The sequence below is a fragment of the Protopterus annectens genome, chromosome 8.part0, assembly GCF_019279795.1.
Source record: "Protopterus annectens isolate FY-2018-M chromosome 8.part0, PAN1.0, whole genome shotgun sequence".
NCBI classification, from domain to species: Eukaryota; Metazoa; Chordata; order Ceratodontiformes; family Protopteridae; genus Protopterus; species Protopterus annectens.
The window spans coordinates 149,869,447-149,889,070 of record NC_056741.1 but is presented as its reverse complement, the minus strand read 5'-3'; the positions used below and the strand labels follow the sequence as shown (position 1 = coordinate 149,889,070).

At 41.6% G+C, this 19,624-nt stretch overlaps 1 protein-coding gene across 1 annotated transcript in view; it reads left to right on the top strand.

Annotated features, from left to right (window-relative positions):
- The window catches only part of LOC122808678 (alpha-2-macroglobulin-like), a 2,073,303-nt gene that overhangs the window by 389,023 nt on the left and 1,664,656 nt on the right, over positions 1 to 19,624 (top strand). Inside the window, exon 3 of the mRNA XM_044079658.1 lies at positions 12,823 to 13,048. Within this exon, the coding sequence (XP_043935593.1) occupies positions 12,823 to 13,048 (226 nt within the window). The remainder of the gene's footprint in view (positions 1 to 12,822; positions 13,049 to 19,624) is intronic.

The window sequence follows — 19,624 nt, the reverse complement described above, 5'->3', positions numbered from 1 at the left end:
ACCACAACAGTGGACCGGACCTCACTTTGGAGCCAGAGTTGTCCTTGTGGCCCTCGGTGCACTGGGCTCTTCTCATGCTACTGGCTGTGCCATGGGGGTGGGCATTCTTGGTTCCATGCCAATTTTTTCTGTGGCACCCTCCAGGAATCCTCCTTCCCTCATGCATGACAGTCCTCTTGAAACTCCTTGTCTGGGGGTTGGCTCATCGGAGCAGGGTGTGACCCAGGTTCTGAGGTTGTAGTGCTCGGTTCCAGGCTTCTATCCCTCTTTGGGTGGTCTGGCCTTCCAGGCCATGAAGAGGGCACTTGCCTCTGTTGGCAAACTCTCCATGTCGGAGTCCCCTCCCCACAACTGTTGCAAGCCACAACCACCGGACACCAGGCACAAAGGCCTCAGGTTTCACCCTCCCCTCAGGAGATCCCCTCTTTGCAATCTTCCTCAGAATTCCCCACTGAAAAAGTACCTTGCAAGGTCTTGTGCAAGAGGAAGCACATGGACTCCACTGAGGAGTCTTTGACCGAAAATACAGACTTTGATGATGGGGAAGGGTCCCAATGGTCACTCTCTGATGAGGTGTCCTTTGGTGACATCCTTGAGATCCTAAGACAGAGGGGTGACTGGAAGTCCTCCAACCTTTCCTCAGAGGAATCTGTATTCCTGCAGGCCTTTTGTGCCTGGCTCCCTACCTCCTGGGTTACCCTGCTAGCCAATGAACTTGTCCAGCTCATCGTCCAGCATGCATAGAAAGCTCCTGACACCTTGGAATCTATACTGTGGAGGCCTGACAAGATTTTATCACTTCCAGCTGAGCATCCCCATTGGTCAAAAGGTTTTCCAGTAGATGCCATGGTGGTGGTGGCTTCAACCAAAAAAGACTTGGCAGAAGAGAGCTAGACTGTCCATCCACCCAACAAGGAGTTCCGGACGATAGACAGACTCAGGAAGGGTGTGTTTGCTTCATCGACCTTCATCATAAGGTCTTTGAACTACTTGGCGCACTTTACAACGCTCCAGAGGGACCTTATCAACCAACTCTCTGAAACCTTGGCTGGAGCTGTTTCTGATGAGGTGAGTGACAATGTAGCTTCTCAGATAGCGACCCTAGAATTGATATCCAGTTCTTCCATGCGCCTTATTTCACATGCAGCAGAAGGAGCGGCTACAGCGGCAGACGCAGGTATTGTCATGAGACGTCATGCCTGGATGCACCTTTACGACTTTGCGGACTCCTTTAAGGCTTCCTGCATGAATGCCCCCATTGAGGACGCTTCATTGTTTGGCCCTAAGGTTAAAGATACACTATGGCAAGGTGCAAACAAGGTGGCAAGACCCTGTCTGCCATTGGTATCCGACATTCCACTTCTCAACAATTCTACTCCAGAAATCAGAGGACCGGGAAGATGTGGCATAGAAGATTACAGGGCTCTTTCCATGTCGCACGTGTCAAGTTCTCCCCTAGAGGCAGAGAGGGAAACTCCAATGGGAGACACCCCTTTCAGGGCAGGGGAGGTCTGCAAAACCAGGGTTCTAGAGATTCTTTCTCTGGGCAACCCTACCAGCATTCCCAAAGCGTTGCCTGACTACTCACCTCTGGAAGTGGTCGCGGGTCATTTTTCCTTGTACCCCACTACCTGGCAAAACATAACCACCAATTCTTGGGTACAACGGATAATATCCAGAGGCTATTGCATCCCCTTCCATCTCTGTTCCACCTCACCCAGAGACTTACCCGAAGTCCCACCTAGTTAGGGAAGCAGCAGCACATGAAATCTGAAAACTGCTACAAAAAAGAGTCATCCAAATGGTCCCCCCAGACCAGATAGGATCCGGTTTTTACTCAAGGTTCTTTTTAGTACAAAAAAAAACAGGGGACTGGAGACCAATTCTGGATCTCAGCACACTGAACAAATTTTTAAAAACAGAGAAATTCTGGATGGTCATGGTTCACTTTATCCTTCCTCTTCTGGAAGAAGATGATTGGATGTGCTCTTTAGATCTTCAAGATGCGTATTACCATATAAAAATGGACAAGTGCTCAAGAAGATACCTCCACTTCTGCATAGGAGCCAGTCACTGCCAATTTCGAGTACTGCCCTTTGATCTCTCTACAGCCCCCAGAGTGTTCACCAAATGCATGGCAGTTGTCATTGCTCACCTGCGACTTCAAGGATTCCAGGTGTTTCCATATCTAGATGACTGGCTTCTCACCGCCCCTACCAAGCGTCTACTGGAAGAAGCCCTAGACTACACTCTTTTCACAGCACAACACCTGGGAATCACTATAAACTGGGAGAAGTCCAACTCGACCCTAGCACAATGCCTAGAATTCATCGGGGTTCTGTTGGACATGAGGAATTGCACAGCATCTCTTCCGGATCACATACTTCAAAGAATAAGACAGCAGGTTCATCCGCTAATCTGTCACCACAAATCATCTGCTCAGTCCATACTCCAACTCTTGGGGACAATGACACCCTCGACCAGCATTGTTCTGGCCAGATTCCACATGAGACTTCTCCAGTGGTTACTTCTCAGTCAGTGGTACCCTCTACAACTTCCTTTGTCTTTTCTGATAAGTGTAACTCAGAGATGCAAGCAAGATTTGCTCTGGTGGACATCCCGAAATCCCCAATAATGATCTTGCCCCTTCAGCCCCCCTTTAGCCAAAAGCCACGGTGACCACGGACACCTCCCTGATGGGGTGGGGGAGCTGTGTCAGGGAAATTTGGTCTAAGGCATCTGGTCGGAGACAGAGGCCCATTTGCATATCAGTGTCCTGGAACTGAAAGCGGTGCTATTAGCGTTGCAAGCATTCCACTCCATCATTCCGTCAGGGACTATTGCAATCCAATCAGACAACATGTCAGTGGTTTGGTACATCAGCAAGCAAGGGGGTACCAGATCTTATCCATTATGCTGAGAAGCCTTGAGAATATGGCAATGGGTGATAGCTTCCAACCGCTTTCTAATTGCAACGCACATTCCCAGGAGCTCCAATGTGATAGCGGACAAATTTAGCAGGTGCATTCTACAACCTCATGAGTGGTCCCTCAACCCTGTGATAGCGGAAAAAAATTTCAGCCTTTGGGGCCACCCTTGCTGGGACCTATTCTCCTCCCCAACCAACTACAAAGTCAGCAACTAGTTTGGCCTGATCCCCTCTTGGGGACAGTCACCGAGAGACGCTCTAGTCTACACTTGGCCCTTGGGTCTGCTTTATACTTATCCTCCTCTTCCCTTCATCTCCCAGTTTCTGAAGAAAGCACAGCAGTTGAAGAGCAAAGTGATCCTCATTGCTCCATATTGGCCTCGAGATGTTTGGTTCCCCTTCCACTGGCCTTACCTGCTAGATCGACCATGGATCCTCAATCCATCCCCAACATTGATCTCCCAACCACATGGTCTGACTCACCCCAATCTAACAAGCCTGAAGCTGACTACTTGGTTTCTCCACTTCCTATGATTGCCAGGCAGGATAACTTCTCTTCCCCGGTGCACAGTATTCTTATTGCATCTCATAAATCGTCCACCAGGCTATTCTATCTCAGCAAATAGAAAAGGTTTACATTATGGGCAGGGAATAAACAATTGGACCCCTAGTCAGCCCCAGTTTCGGTGGTTTTAGATTACTTATCATATCTTTTTCAATCTGGGGTGTCAGCCTCTAGTATCTGTATTCATTTAGCTGCCATTTTCTAATTTCCACATTGGCTTTCAGGATTCTTCACTCATGTCACATAAACTCTGTAAGACTTTCTTGAAGGATGTTTTTCACCTAAAACCTCCCTTTAGAGAACCAGTACAACCTTGGGATTTGGCCTTGGTTCTATAAGCCCTAACAACTCCCCCCTTTGAACCTGCGTCTTCATGTAACTTAAAGTACCTTTCTTGGAAGACTTTGTTTCTGGTTGCAATCATATCGGCCAGATGTTTGTCAGAACTTCAAGCCTTATACATCAAACCTCCCTACCTTATTTTCCATAAGGATAGCATATCACTGAGAACTAATTCTTCCTTTTTACTGAAAGTGGTGTCAGAACGGTCTATCAACCAGTCTATTGACCTCCCAGTATTTTTTCCTAATCATTCTAACAAGGGAGACTATTGCCTGCACTTCCTAGATGTTCACAGGCAAATACGATTTTATCTGGACAGAATAAAATCTACCCGCAAATCAGACCAACTATTTCTGGCCTTTTCTGGACAAAGGCTAGATCATCCTGTCTCTAAAATTACATTGGCGTCATGGTTGAGAAATTGCATTACCTTTATTTACAAGAACAACATCACCTTGCCTCACAGAGTTAAAGCCCATTCTACAAGGTCTATGGCAACTTCAGCAGCTTTCCATTCCAGGGCTTCCCTCAATGATATTTGCTCAGCTGTGACTTGGGCCAAACCCCATACCTTTATCCTTCATTCCAAATTGGATTTGACCTCCAGAGGTAAAGCTTCTTTTGGTTCCATGGTGCTCAAGAATGTCCTTCCATGAAGACCACCCAGGGATGCAGGTAGCTGGGGACTCTGTCCCATCAGTAAGGAATGAACAAAGATTAACAACATCAGAGAAAGAAGTTATGTCTTACCATAATGTTCCATCTGTGTTGTTGATATTTGTTCATTCATTACTCCCCACCCTCCGTCCCCCTCTGGAGGTTCCTGGTTGATCTCATATACTCCTTTTTTCCATTATTGTAGGTCTGTTATGACCAGAGGTAGCCTCTACATTTGTCTATCAACTTGCAAACTCGATCTGAGGTAACAGGGAGCCGAGAATTCTGGGTAGGAACTTGGCTCAAGAATTTTTGGCTGACGTGAGCTTGGTATGAGGCTGGCTTGGTTCCGAGGACAGGAACGATAACCCATCAGTAATGAATGAACGAAGATCAACAACACAGATGGAACGTTATGGTAAGACATAACTTTAGAGGAAGTAACCCTGAAAAACATTTTATTTGCTTAAAAATCACACATTTAGAATAGTCACTGAACCATACTTCTCAACTGTTTCCATTCCTTGTGATGCCATGTAGCATACATCGAGGATTTTGAAAGCAGATTTGGTGTTGCAGTTTGTGGCATTTAAGTTGTGTTGGGTACAGATGTGTTACTGAATCTGATGGGCATGAGCAGAATCCGTAATTAGCCTATGCTGAATAGCCAAGTACTCTGACTGCTTTCAATGTGTCTTCTGAAATCACATCTGCAGCTGGGGATCTGAAGTCTTCCTTTGGCGTGAAGCACTGTCCACAAACAGCTTTGGAAATACTGTCCTGTATTTGACTGAAAAAGTCACTGTAAGTTGAGAGATTTGGAATTGTACTCTGTGCTCAATCCACATATCAAAAATAATCAATAAAAGTACAAAAAGTGCATTGTGTGCTATAGATTGACTTTCATAATCTGGCTGATTTAAAATTCAAATTATTCTTGAAAAAATATTAATATTTTTATTAATTTGAAAAACGCATCCCATGTCTAAAATAGTGGTGACACAAGTTGCATGGTTACAGTCTCTATAAAGAATAAACAAAAAAAAAAAGAAAATAAAAATGTATTATTTCATAAATAAAACAGGCAAAATGGTTGCTACACCAAAAAACTGTTTTGACCCTTCAGTTAGAGAAAAAGTTTTCTAAAATGAATTCCACCAAATTATCACTTATCTAAGAAGTATTCTCATAATCTTATGGTCTTTGAATACAAGTGTAAAATGCAATGCAGTTGCAATTTTTATGTTTTGTAATGTTCTTTATGGATGATATAAAAATAAATGATTCACAAGAATGTTGTCTGTTTTCCCCCATGTGGTTGACCCTCAGCTGTCACACCAGCTTTTCTCTTCATCCATCGGGCCTACTAGAAAGAAAGGAATCTATCTGTCCACAAATATTGTATCCCAATGTCATGATTAATTTACCTTTATTTTTCTACTGATATTCAAGGTTTAGATAAACATATTTGCTTTTATAGTGGTGAACTGGAATCACTGGTTAAATTCATTAAGATGCATAGTTTGCAAACAGATACTGGGGAATTGATTACATGAATACCGAGTGATGCGTTTCAGCTGTTTATTGCCTTAACTACCAACTGTATTGACAGACAGTGCTTGATAAATACTGTTCTACATCGCTACTCTGATTTTGCTCCAAAATAAGGAAATTATTTTATATAACCTAAAACTGTAATCTTTTGATTTGATTCTGTACCTTAATGCCGTTATACCTCTACTCTGTTCTTGTCCATTACCTCCTGTCTTCATAGTGTTGTACGAACGCCGTTAGTTAGATATCCATCCTGTAAAACTGCATTTTGTTATATACCCTGTCAGACCTCTTCATCTCAGCACTGTCTGAGACACCCAGATAAGCATCACTCAAGAGAAAGATCCATGTGCAGTAATTTTATTTTTCCTACTGGATGCCCAAACCTCCTACAGGATCCAGTTTCCCTTGAATAATTAATGTTATACACCGTCTCAGACCTCTTCATCCCAGCACTGTCTGAGGCTCCCAGATAAGCTTCACTCAAGAAAAAGATATCTGTGCAGTAATTTTATTTTTCCTACTGGACACCCAAACCTCTTACAGGATCTAGTTTCCCTTGAATAATTAATGTATGTACCTTGTAATATTACTTTATTTTTTTACCTGACACCTACCAGGTTGTTCCCAGTCTAGCGGCCCTTTCGTACATCACCCAAAATTTCTCTTGTCCTAGTTCTCTTGCTTTTATCTCCATGTAGCCTACCCTTCTACATTCTATCTCCCCAGCTCTATGCAGCCTTATACTCTGTTCATTTCCTCCTCTGTCACCCACCCCTGTATTTCCTCTCTCTCATTCAGTAATAAACTTTCCCCCACTCTTGCTATCTTCCCTGTCATTTGTACACAATACTCTTTTCTGTCCTTCATACACTTACAGGGCACTCTTTTCTTCTCTCCCACCTCCCTACTTGCCTCCTCCTGGTTACAATATCTATTCCTACAACAGCTATTAGTACCTCCAACTTTGTTTTTTCTCTTCTCTTGGGTAACTTTCTCCACTGATTTTCTTACCTTGTTGATTGTTTTTTCTTCTTTGTTGACATATAAAGGATAGGGCCTGCCTGCTCTCTTCGCCCTCTCTATGCTTGGCCTCAGTCTGCTCCCCTACCCTACCCCCATTCCTACTCATCCCTATATCATTTAGTTTATATCTACTCTCTCCTTTTCTCCTCCCCTCTAATCCCTCTCCTTCCTGTCATGTCTTCCAGCCCACCTAGTTAAACCTCACATCTAGATAATCAGCAGGTCTGTAATGGTTGACTAATTCACCTATTCCATCTCCTTCTACGAGTCATCCCTCCTTCTCCCTATTTACTCTGAAACTATTAATAATATCTTTATAACCATTTACCTTCTGTCTTGCTTACTACCACTGACCTACCTCATTGACTCAACCAGCATGATTCTAACACCCCTCTGCATGTTTCCTTTACTTCTAATTTACCTTATTACCTCCTATAATATCCAACTAACCCCTGAAAATCCATCTTTAGCATCCACTCACCCAAATGCCTTTATACAACCTCTTCACTCATTTGAAATCTCCCCTTCCATATTTCCTACAAATATTCCCCTTCCCAAAATCAAAATACTTCATTCCCCCACAAATTCTCCAAAAAGTAAAATAAAGTACTTCATCTACAACCCTTCTCTTTATAATGTAAACATCCTCCCTAAAACTCTACTACTGTCAGGTGATATTCATCCAGATCCAAGTCCTAACTCTCTCCTCCCTACAAACAATTCAACTGACCCTGTCACTAGACACCTTACTCTCCCAAAAAAAAACAAAACATCTTTTTACTCAATGAATATTAGATGTGTGCTAAATAAAGTCAGTTAATTTCATGCCTGGATGTCAGCTCACTCCCCAGATATTATTACCCTCATTGAAACATGGCTAAAACCTCTTAACTGTGATAAATACTTTCTCCCTCCAGGGTATAATATACTTTGACTAGACCGTCAAAATAAAAAGGTGGAAAAGTAGCAATTGCCTACTCAAACCATCTTACACTCATATCTCTAGATAAACCAATCCCATCTTTACTACCTACTGAACTCCTGATTGCCAATCTTAAACTTAACAGTCATATTACTATCACTGTAGCAACTATTTATATACCCCTTGGTGACAACATTCCCCTTCCTGAACATATTCTCTCTCCTGGCTTACTCAATACATACATAATGAAATCCTCCTCCTAGGGGACATTAGTATAAATTGGCAATCCCCCGTGCTCACCTAACTCCATCTTATGTATCATCTTGCATGGCTTTACTCAACCTAGCTCTCCACCCACCCATGCTAATAAATCTTACAACTCTGGCTCATTTATTGACTGAATTTTCGTCTCAGTCCCTCACAAATATCACAATACTGAAACTTGGGTCTTTACTAGAACAGCGAAGGTTTAGCTTGTCAAACACCTAAACGTCGACAGCTAAACAGAGAAAGCTTACAACTGCGAACAGCCACTTCCGCAATTTTTTTCATAGGGTAAATATTTGCTTGGCCGTTATCGGGAATTTGCCCTTTTCCCCAATGTAGATTGATCTCGGAGTTGGTATATTTAGTTAGGAGGAGTGTTGCGGCGAAGGTTTGTAAGTTTTTTTAGTGTCTGAAGGCCAAGCAAATTCTTTCCCTATGAAAAATTTGCGGAAATGGCCATTTGCGGTTGTAAGCTTTGGCTGCTTAGTTGTCGACGTTTAGGTGTTCGACAAGCTAAACATTCGAGTATATAATATAGACTCTGAAACTTTGCCCGACTCCCTAAGCGATTACTCCCCAGTAAAAGTTCTAAGATTCTCTCCACATTTCTCCAAACCACATAGATTAATCAACTGTTGCAAGCTAGCAAACTTCCACCCAGAAACCTTTAATATCTTTATCTCCAAAATAAATTGATCTTTTCTGACCCATGTCCCTTTAGATGAAGCAGTACACTCATTAAACTCAAACTTCCTAAATATTCAAAAGTCATTGGCACCCTTGTGCACAGTACATGTCAAATCTAACATATCCCCTTGGTTAACTAAAGCTACCTGCACCTTGATGAAAATAAGAGATAGAATGTGGAAAACCAGGGTAAAAACTAAGCTGCCTGTACACTTACAAAAATACATAAAGATCTCAGAAACCTTACCAAAAAAAACATATCAACAAAGACAAAAAAAGATTTCTATAATAACCGACCTACTTCACAAAGATCAAATCCCAAGAAATTCTGGCACGTAATAAATCAAATACTACATCCTGGTAACCCCTCATCTCCTAGTCCCTGCCCAACAAATGCACCTCAAGAAACACCTTCTGTCTTCAATTCTTACTTCATTGAATCTATTAGTAAGATGACAAGTCCCGTCCCCTTTAATTATAACACTATTAATCCAACTGACCCCTCCTCTAGTCAGAATTCTACTAACATATTTTCCCTTAAACCAATACCTACCAGTCCTCCCAGTCTCTATACTTATAAACCATTCTGTCTTTGATTCAAAAATTCCCTTTATCTGGAAAAAATATTATACTCTACCTATACACAAAGGAGGTAACTCCATAGAATTCTCCAGTTTCAGACCCATAGCCATCCTGTCACCTCTCTCAAAAATATTAGAAAAAATGCATGCATAAGCAAGTCATAGAACACTTACTTCAAGAAAATCTGTTCACCCCCACTCAGCATGGCTTTCGTCCAAAACATAGCACCAATACTGCCCTCCTATCCTTTATCAATAGTATTTCTCTGGTCAGAGATAACAATAAACTAGTGTCATGCTTGTTCCTAGATCTCTCTAAAGCATTTGATTCAGTCTCTCACTCCTTTTTCTGGACAAACTCACTAACCTTAACTTCTCCACCATTGCCTGGTTTGCTAGCTACCTCACAGATCAACTACAGTCGGTAAAATGGCTCTCTGCTCTCTCCCCATCAAAATGGGTATTCCCCAAGGACCTGTTCTTGGTCCACTACTCTTCAAAATCTTTACTAATCTACTGTAAACCTCCTGCCCTCAGTCATCCCTTGTCCAATATGCGGATGACTCTTCAGTCTTCGCTATTGCAGATACCCTCTCTGACTTAAATTTTATTACTCAAAAATCCAACTCTGTTGAAATCTGGCTCTCTAACAACCAGCTAATTCTGAATCCTAAAAAAAGCTCTTACTTTTTCTTCCCCAAAATCTAAACCACCTTAAATCCACTTTTGCTATCCATTCTCTAAATAAAACACCTATCATAGTTGAACCCACCACACAACTTCTAGGGGTCATGATACATGACCAACTGAAATTTGATTTGCATGTTAATAATTGTATCAAGAAAACTCATGAAAAACTTGGCCTCTTAGAAATAAAAAGTTCCTATGCAACAAAACTAAAGTCTCCCTGTCTCATACCTATCTCCTATCAAGTCTATTGTACAGCTCTCAGATCCTCACCAACTTCCAAACCTCTCTCCTAACTAAGCTAGAAATTACTTATAACAAAATATCCAGATTTGCTGCAAATCAGAGCTATAGATCTTATCACTGTCTCTCTTTATAACACTTAAACTGGCTAGAATTACCCCGCAAGCTTTTACTCTTGCACTTTCAGATTATCCACTCTATCTTGTACCAGCCATCTTGCTGTCTCAACTTATCTCCTCTAATCTCCTTCTACACTCCTTCTAGGACTCTCCAAAGCTCAGACCAAGACTTAATACAAATCTTTAAACCCGAGAGCAAAATTGGTCAAAACGTCTACAGCTACTTCCCTACCATTTCTTGGAACAAATTCCCATTGGAAATTAGATCACTTAAACAACTCAAAGAATTTAAATCAGCCACCAAGGACTACATAAAAAGTTGCTGGTCATGATACTGTACTCACCATTTATAAACTGTCTTCCTCCCCTATGTAGCTTACTGTCTGCCGTCACTGGTTTTATTTCTGTTTTATGTTAGCTCTCTCAATCATTTTGTATAGGTACTTACCTCTCACTCAATCTTAAAAATATTTCTACTTATATACTACCTCTTTGATCTTTACTAACTGTAATTACCTTGGCTGTACTTACATAATTTGTATGCTGTTTCTGCACATATTTAAAGTCAAATGTCAACTCTCTGTAAAATTTTTTTCTGCTTTTACTGTTCCAACTTGAAAATTCCACGGTGGTGCAGCAGTAGCATTGTTGCCTCACAGCAAGAGGTTCTCCCGTTCGATTCTCGGCTGGAGTGCAGGGAGTGCCTTCTCTGTGGAGTCTGTATGCCCTCCCCGCAGTTGGGTGGGTGTTTGAAAGTGCAAATGGGCGTGCCTTCATTGACGGTTGGACGTCGAGCTGGCACCTCGACGTAAGTGAAAATCTACTGCCAATCATTAGCGGACTGGAGTTCTGCTGTGGCGACCCCTAACCGGGAAAAGCTGAAAGACAACAACAACACTGTTCCAACTTGAAAATGCTAATGTTTATAATACTATTTTCAATTAAAATGTTATTGTAATTTGTGGAGCTTTTCTCCCTGGGCCTCCGCTGAAAAGGGGCTATCAGCTCAGCCAGACAATAAAATAAAGGACTAAGCAAGTTGTTATTTGTCTTTCGGCTTTTCCCGGTTAGGGGTCGCCACAGCAGAACTCTGGTCCACTAATGATTGGCAGTTGGTTTATGGTGTCGAGTTGCCAGCCCGACACCCAGTCTTCAACGAAGGTACACCCATTCAACGCATGTCTTTAGAAGGCCCACTCGACCGCGGGGAGGACATGCAGACTCCACACAGAAGGCACTGCCAACCCAAGCTGAGAATCGAACGGGAGAACCTCTGATTATCAAATATTAGTATTTACCATTTTAAGAATAAGAATGTCATTTTTTACCTCCCCATGGCTGCCCCTCAGCTGTCACCAGCTTTTCTCCAGGTCTCCTGAACCTACTTTAGCCTCCCCTGCGCTCATCTCTTTCCACATCTGAGGCCAGTGATGAGATTGAGGACACTGGTGCAGTGTTACAGTGTTGCTGGGGAATGTGCTCTAACCCCTGCCACTTTGTGGCAGCCTTGTAAGCTTTGCAGTGGCTACCTTCAGCAGAGGCATGCTCACCTCCACTCCTGTGCAACCTACTGATAAAGAAATATATCACTTGTAGAACTATACTTGCCAGGCTCTTCTGCAGTGAGTCTAAGCTACTTCTCTTCCTCCCCCTCCCCCAAGCATGGGTGAGCCATCATAAGATGCTCACTCCCATCCTCCTTTGCCAGGTCCATCCAGCTCCTATGCCACTAATCAAACATAAGTCATTTGGTCTGGGTGTAGTAAGGGATTTACCCCTCTGTGCCATGGGGCTGGGTATTACATCAGTGTTATATTTACACATGGAGTTTCTTATAGATAAAAAAAAAAAACTCAGATGAGGAAATCCTTATTGCAGATTTGAAGCAGCCTTCATTCATGCTAAGTAGTAGGTAGTAAATATACCACTTGTAATTTAAAAGAGATGCACCATTTCCTTTATTCATCACCTGATATTGCCATGTTGGCAACTCAGTGCCTAGCCAGATGTAACTAGATCTATTTCAGATGTTCACTATCTTATGAGAACTGAATCAGTTTCAGTAACCTTTACATTAACTGTATTTCAGATAACATTTTAAAAAAATTAGGTATGGACATTGCATTTGGAAGAATGATGTTAGTCAAATCTGCACTGTATAAATAGTAGCTATATAATATTAAGTTGCTGACCCAGGGACTGTCTGCATTTACTATTTTCACTAACATCCTCTCTTCCTCCAGTTCTTCAGGAGATGTGTTTGTACCAGTTAACGTACCTGATACCATCACCGAGTGGAAAGCTGGGATGTTCTGCATGGCTAACACTGGCTTTGGACTGGCGAAAACAGTAGGACTGAATGTTTTCCAACCATTCTTTTTGGAGCCAATACTCCCATATTCTGTTATTCGAGGAGAAGAATTTCCTTTGAAGGTCACAGTATTTAATTACTTGCAACAGTGCATAAAGGTAAATACTGAGTCTCCTGTCATGTTATAACCATGTCATATAATTACTGCAACAGAAGCCAATAACAACAAATCAAGGAAATACTGTATACTGTATTACCAGATGTCTGCTGTAGAGCAGTCAAGGGCTGTAAAATAGTGCTAAAGATGCATTTTTAGAGACACCCATTTTCAGAGACAGGGTTGCATACTGTACTGTAAATGTTAGAACAGTAAGAACTTTCACCTGTAGTTGTAATGATGGGTCTATATTAAAATACCGAAACCTCACTTACACGAATACCTAAATGCCGACACATAAATAGCGAACCGCGAAAACACTGAACGTCCTGAAGTGCGAAATTTGAAATATCGAATTGCCATAGTTGGCCCACCTCACTGCCCGCTACGTACTACCTACCCAAACAAAATAAATAATCCACACTTCCCCATATCTATACTTCACCCATATATCTCATATCCTAATCAAACAGTCACTACACACAAATGTATCTAACTATAAACAAACAACACCCGACTACGGGAAAAGTATAATTTACGTATACATTCAGCTACACAACTATATTACTATACATACACTTAACATAACCCTACTAATAACCCTAAAGTAAAGGTTGCGTGTATTACTATGTATGCACTTACCTTAACCTGCACCCTAATCCTAAGGTCCGTAACTATTGCACATTTACATTAGGGAGCTATACCGAATAAGGGCCAACTATGACAATTCGATATTTCGAATTTCGCGCTTCAGGACGTTCAGGGTCATATCACAGCCCTGCTCCGGTTAAAGAGTAAGGTTAAAGCTCGTAATGGCCTTTGCTCTCAACTTCACCCATTCTAAAACCACTCCTGCTTGGATGTGTGTACACAGAAAGCTGCTGTAGTTTATGTGGTAGGGGATTGTGTTGTTATTACTTTAATTTTCATTGCAGTCAAACCTTAGAGGTGTGTACATGAAGTCATTATAGTTTTTTGGACTAAGGATAGTATGATCATTGTTTCTTTTACTTTTCTCACAGACCTCAGAGGTGTACAAAAAAGTTTACTATAGCTTGTGTAAGGGCAGTGTACTGCCTAGGAGCAACACAATAGAATAAATTACTGTAATCATTATTTTTTTTTCACTTTCCTCAGTCACACCAGGCATGTATACTGGTAGCTGCCTTTGACAATTTGGGTTGAGGAATCAGGAGGCATGCCATGTATGTGTATGTCAGCAGTCACTTGAAATACATGACTGTGGCAGTTTGAACCTCCGCTTTCAGTCCAGTCTTATACCAGAGGGATGCATAGGCAGTCTTTTTTTTGGGGGGGTTGGGAGGCAGGCAGTTCCTCAGATAGGACCTGTGTCTCCAGACAACAATTGGTTTATTAGTTTATTGTGAGCTACTCTTTTGTCATCTTTGAACATTAAGCCTTGGGTACAACTTTTGTCTTTCTTGAAAGGAAAAAAAAAAGTCTGAAATTCTTATCTTACTCATGTTTTTGTTTAGGTCACATTGGATTATAAGGCTAGGAAAATACTCTAAAATACATACCAGAACATTTGTAAGCCTATGGCTTCATGGGCCCTGGCTGAATTATTTCCTAAATGGTTATTACTGTGCTGTCTTGGTCAGGAAAGGTGTGTTTAAAAGATTCAAGGAAAACCAATAGCAAAACAACTTTTTTCCTTAACCATAATTTCTGTTAAGGCCATTATTGGTTGAAAAGGTCGTGTAAAAAGAAAAAAAAAACTGTAAAATGCACTTTAGAGCATGCAGGATGTTATGGCTTCTGGAAAAAGCTGAAGAGTAAGGCAAAATGTGAGAAACGAAAGAAAAAAAGTAATGGCATGATATAGGGAGCTCAAGATTGGGGGGGGGGGGCAGGGGAAGACTGGGGTTTATTGTGTGTAGGGGGAAGGGTGGCTGAAACAGCCACTTCACCTAAGTCCAGACCTGTATATAGAGTTGCTGCAGTGTATCATTGCTGCAACTAAATGCCAGTAACTAAATGTCTCTTTATGAGGTGGGCCAACACAGTATGGTACATAGGCCTGTTGTAATGTAAGAATATTGTAGTTATGGGTCAGTCTGTGCGTACTACTCCTAAACATTTGCAGCATGAACTAAAAAGTTGCTTAGGAAGGGTGGCAGTGACAGGGTGATATGCAGACTGGAAGGGCCTATGGGGCCCCCAACTTGACATGTGCTGGGGGCTCCAACATACTAACACCAGCCCTGTTACTATGGAACAAATTCTCTCAGCCCTCTCAAAAGCTAAGCACATCTCATACGTGGGCCCTGGTAATGTACCAGGTTGCTTGATTATCAGTGCCAAATATAGCCTAGCTGAGCCCCTACTTAATTTCTTTAATATATGCCGCTCCACTCATTAAATTCCTGAAACCTAGAAAATAGCCATTGTAATGATGTTATACAAGGGTGTTCCAGCCATGGATCCTGATAACTGTAGGATCATAGGATCATAGGAAGTTACTAGGTTAATGGCCCTAGGGCACTTACAAGCCTAGCCAAGTTCTACCCTTATTTCCACGATCAGCACCTATTGTCCCTATCCAAGAGGGGCACAGGTAGAGCCCCTGGGGTGAATTTATGCTTACCCATCTAATAGTCCAGATTGCATTTGAAGAGGGCCAATGAAGTACTCTGACATGAAGTGGGAGTCTGTTCCAAATGTGTGGTAACCTCTGGGAGACAAATCTGTCCCTCCAGCTGGTTCTATTAATATCACATACCAGGTTATGGTCTTTAGAGCAAGTAACCCATGTATTTGACTTACGGAGATGCAGCATTTCCAATAAAGCAGGATTAGAGATTGCCTCTGAGTAGTCTGTATGAAACAGAATAAAGTGACACTGATGTCAGATGATCCACGTAGGACAGATGCTGAAGACCTTGAATTTTCCTTGTAAGGAACCTTTGTGGTCTCTCCAATTGCTTGCTGCAGGTGCTTGGATAAGTATATACCAAATGGGGTGTTGTACGCAAATATTGGCCTGATGAGTGAAGAGTACAGGGAGGATATAACTTTTTTTTTTCTAGAGGCAGTGCCCTTACTTAGGAGATGAACCATATGGAATGCCCTTCTTACCACTGTGGAGACATGGTGGTCAAAGGTAAGGTTGCTGTCAACCTGTGTGACCAGGTATGTCACCACTGAGTGCATTCTTAAGTTTTTGCTATTGATATGGTAGTTAGCAGGAAAATCACCCTTACAGAAAGGGAAAATACTACATTTTTTTGCATTGAGTTTAGTAGCAATTGTGTTATATGTAAAAGTATGGAATATATAGTCTCATACCTCATTAATCTAGACATTGAAAATCTCATAACCCTGGACCGTCATCAATTCGGCTTTGTCAAAGGAAGGTCCTGCCTCTTTAAACTCATTAATTTTTTGAAAAGTAATCGAAGCAGTGGATAGCAGGTAGACTTGGCCAAGACCGTTGACACTATTCCCCATGGAGGTATTATTGGCAGACTTGCAAGTCCAACTAAAAGTCCTTAAGTTGTGTGGTGGATAACTGCTTATTTAGCAGAGACAATATGTTAAGTCTTAGGTGCCACTTCTCAAATCAAAAAAGTTACCATCAGTGTACCACAGGGCACACTGCTGGGTCCTCTGTTATTTGTGATCTATTTCTTAGATCTTCTGGCCAACACTCCTAGCATGTGGTTATCAAAGTTTGCAGATGACTGTAACATGGATGTTGTTATTGTTGTTGTATACTCCACTGACTCACAATTGCTGCAGCATGGGCTAGATCATGTTAATTGATACAAGGACAATGGTCTCAAATTAAATGTGAAAAAATAGTTCATTTTGGTAAACAAAACATTTTCACAAATCATATAGGTAAAACACACCTTCAGGCAGATACTGTAGAAATAGATCTTGGCAGTCTTGTTGATGATTCTTTCTCGTTCGACTATCATGTCTCCAGAGTAGTTCAGGAAAGCTAATCTAATTTCCAAAGGCATCTTCACTAGATCTAAAAAAATGTTACTTCCCTTTTACTAATAACTCAACAGACCTGTTATTAAATAAAATATACTTTTTGTCATGTATTTGTCTAAAGTTATTACTCAAGCTGGAAGGCCACAGAGATTCAGTACTCAAAATATCAGTGGCCTAAAAAATCTTAGTTATGAGGACAGATGGAAGTCTCCTCTCTGTACTGTCTTCTAGACTCCTTCATGGAGATCTGTGTCTAGCTTTTTGTGATGTGAAAAATCCAGTCCTTTGTGACCTCCTTTTCCTTTGCAGAACAAATAATGCCGCAAATACCTGGTTAAAGGAGGCAAACCTTCATCATTAGATAAATAAGGTGCATTAGTATGATAGATTTATCTCACAATGTATCCCTCACTTCTGGAGCAAACTTCTGTTACATGTCATCAGAGTCCCATCCTTGCCACCTTCAAGGTAATATTCTTATTATATTCTGTGATGGTCTATCATGTTTTGCCTCCCTTTTTGCTGGAGAAAAATTTGAATATGGATTATTAGCCAGGCCTATAATAGTCTTCAGACTGATTTTATAGTACTTACCTATGCATGTATAAATATACCTATAACTATAAATATGTCCCGGTCAGTTTTTTTTATGGTGGAACTAAATGTGGCACTTATAAAATTCTGGCAGTAGACACCATACACTCAGTGGCAGTGGCTGTAGTTTGCACTGTCTCAACTGTATCAGCCTTGACATTTAGGCAGGTGTGATATAGGTGCAGTCTACTTAACATCAACACAGCACACCACAGGACTGGCCAGTTAGCAACATAAGGGAAGGATTTATCTTCAGGTAGGTAAATTACATCAGAACAGTATGAGATTAAAAATAAAAAAAATGGTATGACTTTGTGCAGGCAGCAAATGGGAAATCACGATTTTTGTCATAACTGCTGGTGCCAAGAAATACTTGCTGTACCCACAATGCATTATATTAGCGCAGCAAAGTCTCATTCACTCTGGAGCAGCTCTTTTGAGTGTGCACCTTTAACCCCTAGTGGGCGTGGCTTAAGCCTTTAAAAACTAAGTTATCACCTTGAAGTTCTAGAAAACTCTCATTGAAAGAGGTCAAATATCAATAGAGTTGTGTTTGCCATCACATATGGCTCAAGACAAAATATCCTGGTACCTTGTAAGTAACATGGTTTTGGAATTATTAATGCAAATATGAACAATCCATATTTGATGCCTAGAGGAGCAGTAGGGGGTTAACTGCAGAAGACGCCTGGAGGAGCACTCGGCTGTAATGAGTTAGATATTGACCAAAGTAGCATTTGACAAAGGTACCAGGACCCATATGTATATATATATATATATATATATATGTATGGATTCTATACATTTTGTCGAATTACACTTAGTCGAAAATGATACCAGGCATTGCACTTCACTGAGAGCTCACTTGACTGAAAGCTCACTTGGTCGAACTTCATTTGGTCGAAAATGGAATATAGCCCCTGTCCCACTGCAGTGCAACCCTGGAGTGAGAATATTAAATAAGGGGGGTGTGGGGGGCACTGCTCCCCACATAATTTTAATGTAGTCACTATTGTAAGAAAGTATATCCATTAGAAATCTTTTTCACAAATTTACACACAGACATACAGACACACAGACACACACACACACACACACACACACACACACACACACACACACACACACACACATACTTGACAAGCTAGAAGTTTCAAAACTTCAAACTGCAAATGGTTGAGACCATAAGATGAAAGTTTTGAAACCTCAAAATTTTTTTTTTACATTTTTGCAGGGGGGACAATTCCACCTGCAACCCCCACACCTTCTGCTAAATAAATATACCAACTCCGAGACTGCAGTACAGTGAGCAGAATGGTAAGTTTCCCATTCTGTGCTGTACGGCGATCTCCTTTCAAAATGTTCAAAGTTTCAAAACTTTGATCTTATGGCCTTGACCATTTGCAGTTCAAAGATTTGAAACTCCGCGGTTGTGAATAGAATTCAAAGGATCATAGAAAGTTATTAGGCTATTGGCCCTGAGGCTCTTATAAGAATAGCCAAGAGTTTAGCCCATGTTTAGACAAGTCAGCACCCGATGCCCCTGTCCAGCAGGGACACGGGTGGAATTCCAGGAGTGTATTTTCTGTTTTCCATTCGGTTATCCAGGTTGCACTTAAAAAGGGGTAAAGAGATACTCTGCTTGATGTGGAGAGGAAGTCTATTCCACAGATGGGGGAATCTCTGGGACACAAATCTGTCATGTCAGCAAGTTCTATTGATGTCACCGACCAGGTTGAGGTTGCGCGTGCGGGTTACTTGAGTGGAGCTTGACTTGTTGATATGCAGCAGTCCCATCAGGCGGGGTCTGAGATTGCCTTGTATGCCAGACAGAGGTCACCTCTGAAGAGTCTGTATGGAACTGAGTAGAGGGATAGGGCTTTTAGCCTGTCTGTGTTGTAGATGTTTGAGGCCCTGGATTCTCCTGGTGAGGAACCTGTGTGGTCTGTCCAGCTGCTGCATGTGCTTTGCGAGGTACATGTCGAAAGGGGCGTTGTACTCAATAATGAGCCTTATA